The sequence below is a fragment of the Lampetra fluviatilis genome, chromosome 53 (genome assembly GCF_964198595.1).
Source record: "Lampetra fluviatilis chromosome 53, kcLamFluv1.1, whole genome shotgun sequence".
NCBI lineage: Eukaryota > Metazoa > Chordata > Hyperoartia > Petromyzontiformes > Petromyzontidae > Lampetra > Lampetra fluviatilis.
The window spans coordinates 7,087,865-7,100,836 of NC_136327.1; the positions used below are offsets into that span (position 1 = coordinate 7,087,865).

Below are 12,972 nucleotides of genomic sequence, written 5' to 3' on the forward strand. Positions count from 1 at the left end.
CAACACGAGCCTCACTCTGCTGACGAGACACTGTGCGCCAAAAACCGGACCAGAGTTTGCTTGTGTGGAACCGATGCTGCTGCAATGATGTAAGAAGATAGATATTTTTACGTTGTATGTGGAGGGGACGTATAGGCGGTGGGGATAACGTTATCTGCTGATCTGTTTTGGTACAAACAAATTGCATGGCTACTCCCCGCCATAGCCAGGAGCACTACCGCCCTCTGCCGTCTGGAGCTTGTATTTTTGCCGTGCATCTACAGCGCCTTTTTCAATCCACTGCTGGATGAGAAGGATTTCCCCTCCCCCCCATGCCTCAAGAGCCGTGGGGTATATTTGACCATACTTCACCATACTGGTAAGTACGGTAAAGACGGGGCTGGGGGGGCAGAAGTATAGACCTTGTGGCATAGTAGAGTACAATTTATATTGCTGCACTGCCCTCTGCTGGTATGCATGCAGCAGCAGCCTTGTTTCAGTTAAGTTTCATTTGTTAGGCATAGCCCTGTGAGCCATGCGGCTCTTGAATAATAAATGGCCAACGGCCATACGGCCTTGCACCGTGGTGCTCTTTCTCAATGTCGATTCGTATTTAGTCGTATCGTTCCTGTTCTTCTATTTACGGGAGTTCACCCAAGAAAGGCCGAGTTTCGTTAATTTTACGCGAGGGTCCTTGCAAGTTTTTTTTTTTTGCTGCAGTAGGGAGGCGATGCTGCTGCTGCTGCGTAATCCCACTTGAGTAACTTTCCAAGTAAATTGTCAGCACCAGGATGTTTTTGGTCGATATCAGTTACATTGTGTGTGTGTGTTTTTATCGACAGAAATCGTAGAGCTTGGAGGATACCCATTGCTGAACTAGGGGGAAACCATTAAAAGAACAAACACTCTACACGAAGAGAACATACAAACGCTCCACACAGAGGCGCCCGAGCCGGGAATAGAACCCAGTTAACATGCCCCAGGTGGTCTGTGTGTTCTGCAAAACGTACCCCCGTAGGGCAGGGGTGGGGAACCTTTTTTCTGCCAAGGGCCATTTGGATATTTATATAACATCATTCGCGGGCCATACAAAATTATCAACTTAAAAATTAGCCCGTTATATTTGGTCAAACGTTTTACTAACTAACCCCTAAAGTGATGGCTGGAACTGCTTCTCTTTGGTGAGGCGTGTGATGTTAGCTGGTATTGATGATGTTGCTGCTACTCGCAACTGCTTTTCCAGGTTTGCTCCTAGATTTATTGAATTTCGAGTCCCGCCTGTGGTTGCCTTGGCAGGGTCACACCAAATTATTTTGCGGGCCTCATACGGCCCCGCGGGCCAGACGTTCCCCACCCCTGCCGTAGGGCGTACCGCAGAGCAGAACCGCAGAGGGTACCCGCACAGCGTACCGCAGAGCGTGCAGGGGCACGTACCGTGCGCGCGCGGTGACTTACTGAGACACTGCAAGGCGTCGCGTGATCCCAGCCCCTTCCCGCAGTGCGAGCAGTGCGTGGGGCTGGAGAAGGTGGCCGAGGCAAAGCGATGAGCCCCACCCTGCGGTGGCTTCTCCTTGCCCTCCTTGGTCTTGGACTGCGGGAACAGCGGAGGAAGAACCGTGAAGACCAGAGAGAGCTATTATAGCGAGCAAGAGAACGAGATATTGGGCAGAGAACGATCCAACCCACCCCCGATCCGTCACCCCCACTCTATCCCAGCGACACGACCGCCAACAATTGCGGGCTCAGAGTTGGATTCGACAGTTGATGATTTTTGGTCTCGCTCGGTTCAACGCCGGCGTTGCAGTCAGAGTCATTCGTTAGGCTGCAAGGGCTCAGATGGACCGCCTGGTAACGCTGAGCAGCGGCAGAACTACCGAACCACCACGATCCCACACCAGCAACTTGATGGCACCACGGTGGCTAGGAGATGTTAACTACCTCGCCTGGTATGCAGGAGGCCGTGGCTTCGATCCCGACCCCCGATGCCTGCATATTTGTAATATGCATGTTCTCCCCGCAGTCACGTGGAATAATTTCCGGGTCTCCCGGTTTGTCCCTCCACATTTAGAAACATGCATTGAAAGTATTTGGTTGGTTTCTATTTCCACATGATGATAAGCCACTTAATTGATTTATCATTTGTGAAAGCCAGGTCGCTTATGAAAAACAGCTATACGGGATCAGTGGGTAAAATCGTGGTAAAATAAAAATATGTTTTTCGTTTTTTTTTAGACTGCCACGGTTCGCAGGATGAGGTTTGATTCTACAAATCGATTGATTGTTTTTGTCTCATTTGTCTTGTTTGCTGCTCCGTTGTTTTCTCACCCAATAAGGCTCCAGCGTTGGAAATGGTGGAATAATTTCACAACCCTACACCAAAAACTCTATTTAATACCAGGTTATTTTCGTTTGTCATTTGCATTGCCTCATTGTTGTACCATTTGCATGCTCAATTTGGCCTCGCTGTGAATACATTAATTCCTTATGGCTTTAATTTAGTTTCGAATTAGCAAACAATTATGTTCGTCTCACACCTAGATCGCTTTTCATTTTCGTTCCGTTTATACGATTCATTATATTAAGTTCACGTAATTTAAGATATACGTTTTAAACAATAAAGCGACATGGGTTACCCTATTCATATTCTTGGGTAACCTTTCGTATAATCACCGAGTTGCTTTTATTTGGCGCGTAGCACGTCAACCGATTATAACTGTGAGCCAGACAGAACACGATTTGTCCCACCATTTTTTTTGGTTTTCTATAAAAAAAAGTTATATACGGGCAGTGTCGGATGTACTCCGGCAAACCGCCCCCACCCCCCCCAGCTTCTACTGGACATCTGTGAAAAAGAGCTTCATAGCTCATCGGATTCCAACCTCCGGTCTAAATCAAGATACGGACTCCGAATCGCTGGGATTGTGGCGAAGCTGCTTTCAGTGTCGTCAATTTTCCCATGCACCGACTTGTTCCACGATCGGATTCCTTTGGGTTGTGTCAGCGGTGGCCACTACGACACCGAGCCCCGCGATCCACCGTGGCGGATCTCAACGGGCTCCAGCGATGACCAACAATCACTCGGACGGATCTCACCCCGTAAATCACGACAGTATAGACGTACCGTACTCGCGGCCATCTACTGGTCAGACGTTGCCATTATTTAGATCAGGGTTCAGCAACCAAAATAACAGTAACAGTGTAAAAAAAAATCGAATTCGGGAAAAAAAAGAACCCTCAATATTTCAAGAACCGCAATGCATGTGGTGAATACGAGATGGTGAGTCCTTAATAAATAATGTCACGAAACAGTCCTTAAAGAGCCATACCTGTCAACCCATACGGTTTACTCGTATTCTTGTACAGGGACATTGAGTTTTCAGGTCCATACGGGGGTACAGCTGTTTCAATACGGGCAACAACAAAAATATATTATCTATTTGTTTGTGTTTCTCCCTTGTGATGGGACTTTGTAGGATGAACGTTGAGTTTTATAAGGACACGGGGTGACCAATAAGGTCTGAATTGGTCTGTAATAAGGTAGGCACTGATAAGGGGTTGACAGCTATGAAGAGCCGCATGCGGTTCCGGAGCAGCAGGTTTCCAACCCCTGATTTAATCGAATACATTCTTCAATCTTGATTTGAAGCTTTTCGTGACTGCAGGAATCCATACTCTTTTGTTCTTTCGGTAAAAGTCACGTGGGTAGAAATAAAATAAAACAAATCACGACGTTTCGGGCACAACACAAGCGTCAGTCATCAGGTGGGACAACCTCTTGCCACGGCAGCTCTCTCGCCCACTTCAGCAATACATGCTTCGTTGGAGACTTATATTTGCCATCATTCGTATTGAGAATTGATGTCTGCTTATGCTGTGATGTTCTGATTTGTACTTTCATCCGGCAGCGGAAACAGCTCAAGACCCGACGACGAAAGGCCAATCGGGAACGCTGTTTGCAAGGAGCGGGGGGGGGGGGGGGGGGAAATCCTTAACACAGCAGTGGATAGAGCCCGGCCAAGCCCACCTTGTTGCGGTTCTTTGTGCTGGTCATGCGGTTCTTGAGGAAGCTGAACGTTCGCGCCACCCGGGTTCCGGCCTTCTCGCCGTCCGGCTTGCTCGGGGAGACCACTCCCGGCTCGTCCGCCCTGGACGCCACACAGCAATCATCAGTGAGCACGGAATGCTGCGGAGGCCTTAGCTCCAGTAGCGGGAGTCACAAAGCGGCGCAATACATCATCATCATCACCACCATCATAATTAGTATTATTGTTATTTTACTGATTCAGCGATTGTAAGTGGCGTCAGAATAATATGACGAGAGAATCGTAGAGAGGCGCCCGACTGTAACCTCTTCTCGCAATCAGGTGGCGCCGAATACGTGGCACACGGCCTGGCACAAGTGTAGAGGTGTAATTGTGTATGGGAGCGGATGGCAAACAAACACAAGGGGCGTGGTTAGGGCCGTACACATAGGAGGTGGCCACACCGACGTCCGCACCTGCATCCCCCACGGGCCCCTCCCGGGGGGGCCGCGGACTATAAGAGGGGGTGAGCCGGAGGGCTCGAGGTCGAGGTATCAGCTTTAACCAGCGAAGACGGAAGACCAGCTAGAATAGGCCCCGGAGCTCCCCTGGCTCGCTGTCCTTATCAGGGCCGACCAGGGCAAGCCGGTGGCGTGGCCCCGAGAGCCCAGACTGACGAGCAGGTCTGGGAACTCAGGGGGTCGGATCCCAGCTTGACCAGGGCTGGGACAGGTAGCCTCCCCTAGCTCCCTAGTGGAGGACTTGGGCTTAGGTTAGCGGGGCTTAGATGTTGTGTCTCCCTGTTAGCCGAGTAAGGGGACGTTACCCCTTAGGTCCTGTGTATACTCGCTAACTGTATACAAGTTGTGTTAATAAATAAGTGTGCCTCCGATCCCGTCGTCAAGCCTCCTGAGTAATTACTACACAAGGCCTGGCACAAGGCCTGACACAAGGCCTGGTACAAGGTCTGACACAAGGCCTGGCACAAGGCCTGGCACAAGGCCTGGTACACGGCCTGGTACAAGGCCTGGCACAAGGCCTGGTACAAGGCCTGGCACAAGGCCTGGTACAAGGCCTGGCACAAGGCCTGGCACAAGGCCTGGTACAAGACTGGTACAAGGCCTAGTACAATGCCTGGTACAAGGCCTGGTACAAGGCCTAGTACAAGGCCTGGTACAAGGCCTAGTACAAGGCCTGGTACAAGGCCTGGTACAAGGCCTGGCACAAGGCCTAGTACAAGGCCTGGCACAATGCCTGGTACAAGGCCTGGCACAAGGCCTGGTACAAGGCCTGGTACAAGGCCTGGTACAAGGCCTGGTACAAGGCCTAGTACAAGGCCTGGTACAAGGCCTGGTACAAGGCCTAGTACAAGGCCTGGCACAATGCCTGGTACAAGGCCTGGTACAAGGCCTGGTACAAGGCCTGGTACAAGGCCTAGTACAAGGCCTGGCCCAATGCCTGGTACAAGGCCTGGTACAAGACCTGGTACAAGGCCTGACACAAGGCCTGGTACAAGGCCTGGCACAAGGCCTGGTACAAGGCCTGACACAAGGCCTGGTACAAGGCCTGGTACAGGGCCTGGTACAATGCCTGGTACACGGCCTGGCACATGGCCCATCACACGTCCCAAAACGTGGCCTTGCGGGGGGCCCCAATGCGGTTCTTACTGCGACATGACGACCGACGAGAGGCTCATGTTGGACGGAAGAGTGGCCGACTGCGTCCGCCTGGGAAGAGACACGGGCAATAGATGCACCATGAGAAACAGGTGAACAAACCTCTTACCAATCCATACCAAAGTGGGGTAACGTCCTCTAAAAACTGGATTATTATTATTACGTTTTTTGGTGGGATATTTCCAATTTTATTCCGATTGTGCTGTTGGTGAGACGCGATTGGCCGAAGCATCCACTTGGATCTCGCGCACGGCAGTGCATCCCTCCGTGCTAGACAATGGACCCCGGAAGCAGACATTATGGAGCTACCTCTGAGATCCCTTTGTGTGTTGGCGGCAGCATTTAGCCACCCGCTCTGCAACTGACAATAATGTTCGTTGCATGACAATCAAACCAATATTTTCTATTTGTTGTTTACACGAACCATGGAGAAATATAAATACCTCCCACAATACGGAGAACTCTATAGGGAAAAATACTCATCAGCTTACAATGCACAGAGGTTATTCGAGGAGCGTGAATATTTTTAGCGACAGCAAAGCCGAAGCCGAGCTGAGATGGAGGCGAACGTACCGTTCGGGTGATGGGACATACGACACGCTGCGCGACCTTGACTCTGAAAATACGACCACACAATCGCGCACGTGATTAGCAATGCGCATTTACGCTTTTAACATCGTCGTCGTCGTCGTCACCATCATCGCTACCAGCACCACCATCAACATCATCATTCTAGTGGAAAAGATAAAATAATGAGGATGCACGTGTGTGCATGTAGGAGCAGTGGCGCAATAGTTAGTGCGCTGCGCTATGAACCCCGGGGACACAAGTTCGATTCCTGCTCATGGCCAACACTAATGTCGATTATCTGAACCGGTCCTGGGCCTCCCCTAGGTCGCCTCAGCCTAAAATGAGTACTAGATGCAGTGTGTAAAAATTGGCACTGGGGAGACAAAGGCGGGCCGGGCTTAGTGCTGGCCACCCACCCCCTCGTGCGCCGTGCCGGTCTTCATAGGTGCTACTCGCTAACAGCACTTGCCCCAGCAGTCTGTTAAGGCTATCCTGGGAATCTTTGTCTTTTGACCAATGTGTGTACACGGGTATCAGCGTGCGCATGCGCGTGCGTGCTGGGTGTACGGAAACGACCCTGGCCGGAGCGCTTGCGGCGACGCGACAGCGCTTACCCGTGGACGCCGCACTAACTCACCTCGACGAGGCGGCGGGAGGTGGGGGGCGTACACGCGCCATTGCCCCGTTTACTTTACGACGGCAGCAAGCAGCTGCCCGCCGTGATTTACAAACGGACGCGGAAAGAGTGAGTCAGCCCGGCCCCAGCTGCGCAGGTGGCTCTCGGCAAGGATGGGCCAACGGCGGTCCGAGTGGTAGCATACGCTTGTGTGTACGTTGAACTTCTTTCGCGCTGTACGTGGCCAACCGTGGCTAATCGGAGGTGCGGGAAACACAACCCGACGGTGGCCACCGGTGACAGGACTGAGACCGTCAAGCTGGTTTTTACCAGGCCAACACGGCCAAGTTTTGCTAAACCGCTTTCATCGTTCAGCCGACGGCGACGCGGCCCAGCGGAAGCGCGTTGCGCCGCTCGTTGGCAGAGGATCGCGGTTCGAACCTGGCAGGCCCCTGTGGTCAATACTGCGGGCTAACGCTGCTCCAAATGTTCGACGTGACAAGATCGCGTGTCTCGTGATGTCGTTTGACTAAGAGTAGGCGGGCCGTCGGGAGCCGTCGTCACGGTCCAAACTCGAGAAACTTGAAAACTTTGTCCCGTAAATGTACTTCATTGGGAAACGCACGGCAATCGTCGGCCACTGCTGAGACAACGAGGCAGGACTCTTCTGAAAAAGTCTTGAGACTCAGTGAGGCTTTCCCTAGGTAAATAAGGATAATAATATAAAGAAAATATAGTGACCATTTTCGGCAGGGGATTCAAAAAGATTTGCTTCCTAGTGTGGATTAAAAAATCTACGATGAGCCAGTGGTGGAAATTCCACATTCCTATGGTGGGGAACAGTTCTATTTACTTCTTACTTTGTCATTGCTATGGACAGCGCGCACGTGTGTAAAGCGCACAGTCATCATCCTTCACAGAGGAAGCTTTATTTTTATGAATTATCGGTTTTCAAGACCGTGACCCAGGTTTTTTTGGGGAATGTAAAGAGACTCAAGAGAAGACACATGCGGGCTATGTGAGAGCGATTTTGGTAAACACCGTATGGGGCATGACCCTGGAAATTGTTGAATGTCCAACGTTATATTATTTACATTTTTATGGAAGATGCATCACATGACCACTAGATGGCAGAGGCGTCACATGGCCATATTCGGCTGTGGCCCTTGCCCGACTGCACTTGAGAAGAGCAGGGGAGTCGTGTGATCCCCAATCCCTTCCGTTGAAGACATTCCAAGCTGGTAACACGGCAAACCACTCACTGTTTATGAAGGGCTCGTGGTTCGGGAGGTGTGGCATCATCGCCGACTTCCTGTAGGGCATTGGGCCCAAACCCAGCGCTCTGGCCTCCTCGCCGTCCTGCGGACCGCAAAGACGGGGGGGGGGGGGGGGAGAACGGCAATCCCAAGGCATGGTCAGCGTAGCGACCTTAAGTGACCGATTGTCCTGTCTATACTTATTTATTTTATCCCCAGGTCAATCTCGAGACAGTGGTGTCATCGCCGCGAGACAAAGAATCCGTTCAGATCTCTCGGCAGGCCAGTGCACCAACCGACCGTGTTCGAGAACGGCTTAGCGGCTTAGAGCTACCTCTGAGTTCCACGCAACACGAGGAGGGCGGCAGCTTTCCCCTCCGTCTTTGCCACCAACGACGCTCGTCGCACAACAGTGAATTCAGCATTTTGCATTTACAATCATTTCCACGATTATATGAGTGGGGCATCTGTAAATGGTTGACCCTGTGTGTGTGTGTGTATGTCTATATATCTTGAAAATAAATTAGAAATATGGATTTAAAAAACGTGCGCTGTAATTATGCAGCTATTTTGAAAGTTATGTTTACCACTTAATGGCCAAAGAAGGATGAGGTGGGGGGACGGAGGAGGGAGAGGGGCTAGGAGGGGGGTAGAGGAGGGGGGGGGGTAACACTTGCCGGTGAGAGGTCGTTGTGCTCGTGGAGAATCCCGAATGGAGGCGAAAGCCCCTCTAACGTTTGAGGGCGTTCAGCAACGGTGCCTCCCACTTGTGCCAAACGTCGTTTTCTTTCCACCTCCTCCTCATCCTCCACCTCGTCCTCCCCCTCTTCTCCATGTTCCTCAGCCACCACGGTGGACATCTGCGCACCCTCCTCCTCCACCTCCTGCTCCTCCTCCTCTCCCTCGCTGTGACTGTCGAGCTCATCAACGCTGGCGCTGCTCTCAAGAGAAGCACGCGGCACACGGTCGCTCCGTCAGCCTCCACCACCACGACCACCACGACCACCAACACCACCACCACAACCACCACCACCACGACCACCACCACCACCACCACCACGACCATCACCATAACCACAACCACCACGACCACCACCACCACTACTACGACCACCACCACCACCACCACCACGACCACCACCACCACGACCATCACCATAACCACAACCACCAAGACCATCACCACAACCACCACCACCATCACCACCACATCACCACACCACCGTAAAAGTCACCGTGTCATTGAAAACACACTATCGGTGCGGTAGGATTCACAATGCGACAGCAGCAATAACTATAAAAATCAAGGCAGGCTGGAGATACAATCAACACACGTAACCGCACCGAATTAGCAGATTTTTTTTTTTTTCTCCAAAATACACATCTCATGTTTTATCAACCCAATTTTGTCCATATTTATCGGGCGTCGCAAATCCTGGCAGCAAACAGCGGCATCGCCACCTTGCAAAGGGGAAGAGCCCCCTGCAAGCTGACGCCACATAACTACCCCTCGAGCCACTTCAGAGGGCCTCTCGTCCACACACTTGGGGGGCACACGCGAGGTTTTATTTTATTTGCCCCGCAAACGGCGTCGAATTGCATGTCCGTTAAAACCCGACGTTTTACACTCCCAGAAGCTGAAATTCGTGCCGTATTAAGTGGAAAAACCAGGTTTCAAGTGTTGGGTGCGGCGCCTTCGGACCATCAACTCGCTGCCCTTCCCGGTTTAATGACGGGCAGCGGCTGAAACCCCAAATCCCAACCAGCCTCTGGGCGATGGTGGTCCAGTATCTCAGACTTTTGAGCCAACCCCCGACCCACCCCTCCGAGTCTCTCCGATTCCTCTCCACTGCAATCGCTTCAATTCCCGCCCCCTCCGTCCTGGCTCACCGCCTGGCACTCTTCTCCCCTCTGTGGCCCCCTCAAGTCTCCAAAGATAAAGGTCCCCCCCGTATAACCTTAACAGACTGCTGGGGCAAGTGTTGTTCGCGAGTAGCACCTATGAAGGCCACCACGGTACACGAGAGGGTTGGGGTGGCCAACACCAATCTGCCCGGCCGCCTTTGTCTCCCCAGTGGCGATGTTTTTACACACTGCACCAGGTACTCATTTGAGGCCGGGTCGACCTAGGTGGAGGCCCAGGACCATTTGAGATAATCATCACCGGTGTTGGTGACCGTGAGCGGGAATCGAACACGGGTTTCTGGGTTACGTAGCGCGGCGTGCTAACCGCTACACTACCGCTCCCCACACACACACACATACGCGCGCACGCGCATGCACACACAGACACACAAAGACAAAGACCCCCGCCCCAATACAGTCTATCAAGCGTGCCAATGAGCACCTATGACTGCCGGCAACGGCAAACGACTAAGCGGCGTGGTCAGCACCGCACCGGGCTGTCTTCGTCTCCCCAGGTGCCAATGCTTCCAAAGGCCGAACCTAATCTGAACCGGCCCAGGACCGGTTCAATATAATCGGTTTTGGCCGTGAGCGGGAATCGAACTCGGCATCGCCGGGTTGCCTAGCCGACCGCCGCTTCGCCGGGGCCCCCCGGTGTGTCTCACCTGCGCCTCTTGGACTCGACGACCGCGCGCTTCTTGGCCGGCTCCCAGCTGTGGCGCCGTCCCGGCGAGATCGAGCGCATCGACATCCGCAGGCGCGACAACCTGAGCGCCGCGTTTCCGAACCCGTTCGCGTCGCATCCACCCTCGTCGTCGGCGTCTTCGTCGTCGTCGTCTTCGTCGTCGTTTTCGTCGTCTGCGGCAACGGCGGCGGCATCGTCGGTCGCCCCCCCTCGAGCTCGCGTCTCGGTCCGCCCAGCGGCGCGACTCGCCGTCGTCCTTGCCGTCGCCGTCACCGTCGTCTTCTCGGTCGTTCTCGTCGGGTGGCTCGTCGTCGGGGCTTCCCATCGCCGTCGCCGTGACCATCCGTGGCGGGCGATGCGCGTCGGAGGATGACGAGGTGGTGGCGCCCGGGACGAGGTGGAGGTGGTGGTGGTGGTGGTGCCGAATGCAATCGTCATTCTCCTCGTCCTCCTCCTCGTCCTCCTCGTCCTGCAGAGCCAACAACAGGATTTGGGGCGATTGCAAGCACGACTGTGAATTGCCCTCACGTGTGCTAGAGTATGATCAAGCACTCTATCGCTAAGGATGAAAGTTTAACATTTCAAGTTCATTTTGTGTAACCACAAATCCGCGGGCACTGAGCTTCCGCGCGTACCTGCTCCATGGCCAACTTGTTGATGTAAATCTCCTCGCCTCGCCGGATCCCTTCCGAGCACCGCATCCCCGCAGAGCCGGCCTCGGGCGGAAAGGCCACGGAGGACGAACCCATCATCATGGCCAACCCCGACGGCCTTCGGGGACCTGGGCGGGCCAAACAAACGCATCCCTGGTTCACGCGGGGAGCCAACTCCTCGCAGCAGACCAGTGGCCAGATGTCATCAATACCGCGCGAGAAGATTAAGTGAGTATTACATGCAGCTCCGATTAGCAGGGTTTGCATGTACGGTGCACAAAAAGTTCAATATACATACATTCACACATCGCACTGACACAGGATCCTTAAAGCGCATTGGGAATTAGGCCTCGGCAAGGTAAGGTAAAAGGTCAAAAGCAACGAGCCTACCTTTACCCTACCTTGTACCCTTACCCCATACAAATTGCCCGATTACAGGGTAATTACTGGGGTACTACTACACATGAAGAAGGTTTTTAACAGGTAAATGCTAGGTAGGGCGCTTTATTCATATAGAATACTCTTGATGATTCCAATTTTAAATGGAGGCCACAAACTGCGCCACGGAGCTTTGAGCGAGCGGTAAACACAAGGTGTTTACCGGGTAATTTTTCCGCGCTACCTTTACCCTACCCTTTACCTTGGCATGTCGACACCTTTACCCTTTACCCTTTCATACTCTTTGGTTCTTTCGGTAAAGTCACGTAGGTATAAATTAAATAAAATTTAAAATCTATACCTACGTGACTTTACCGAAAGAACCAAAGAGTATGGATCTCTGCAGTCACGAAAACTTCAAATCTAGACATTACCCTTTTACCCAGTAAAAAGGGTAAATTACCTTACCTTGCCGAGGCCTACTGGGAGTCACTCTTTAAAACCCCGTTGGCTCGGGAAACGGGGAAAAAATCCGCCAGGGCCAGCGACAATCTTGCCGAGTTGGCAATGGCCGGGGCCCCAATACCGTGAGACCGGAGCCCGTCCACACGAGCTCCTTGGCTCGTGCCACGACGGCAGCAAACCGGACGGCCGGAGGCGACGATTCTAAAAGACGTCACAGGGACCAGGGGAGGCCTTGACTTTGCCAAATGCTCGAAGGTTTTACGCGATTTTCGCGATGAAGGCCTTTGTACTTTTACCTCGCCTACGTTTTCTCTCTCTCTCTCTCAGCCACTAGCTTATTACTTAGCACACCGGCCCCTTCACCATCGCCGCTGGCAACCCCCAGCGCCACCCCCACCGCCACCGCCACCGGCCACTTTACGAGCAGCATGGGTGGTTTTCGCGGCCGTGCCGTACGGCTCCCCCCGGTCGAGTCAACCGAGTCCCCGCGCCGTACGGACGTTTGCTGTTCGGCGCGCGATGTCCCGGGGGACCGCTTCGGCGGTGAAACGCCGGGGGCGCCGGGCTCCCCAAAAAAAATCCGCGCAGCACAACCGCCGGGAAAACCGCGTGGGACACCCGTAAACCACCCCCCGCGTCCCACCGCCCCCCAGACAATGTCGCGCTCACACCTGCCGTCGGCAAAACCGGCAGAAAAACGACGACGTCGCGAAATCCGACGCTGCCGTCCCGCTAACGCTCGGGGGGGAGACGAGAAAGTTACGGCG

The 12,972-nt window shown here is 53.2% G+C and overlaps 1 protein-coding gene across 1 annotated transcript in view; it reads right to left on the reverse strand.

The window, feature by feature from the left end:
* Positions 1-11,482, reverse strand: part of LOC144949345 (rho guanine nucleotide exchange factor 28-like) — a 66,093-nt gene extending 54,611 nt beyond the window's left edge. Inside the window, exons 1-8 of the mRNA XM_078879319.1 lie at positions 11,345-11,482; positions 10,690-11,178; positions 8,797-9,055; positions 8,126-8,222; positions 6,251-6,293; positions 5,669-5,728; positions 4,004-4,124; positions 1,435-1,570 (exon numbers count right to left, since the gene is read on the reverse strand). Of these exons, the coding sequence (XP_078735445.1) occupies positions 1,435-1,570; positions 4,004-4,124; positions 5,669-5,728; positions 6,251-6,293; positions 8,126-8,222; positions 8,797-9,055; positions 10,690-11,147 (1,174 nt within the window). The 5' untranslated portion in view covers positions 11,148-11,178; positions 11,345-11,482. The remainder of the gene's footprint in view (positions 1-1,434; positions 1,571-4,003; positions 4,125-5,668; positions 5,729-6,250; positions 6,294-8,125; positions 8,223-8,796; positions 9,056-10,689; positions 11,179-11,344) is intronic.
* Positions 11,483-12,972: the final 1,490 nt, after the last annotated feature.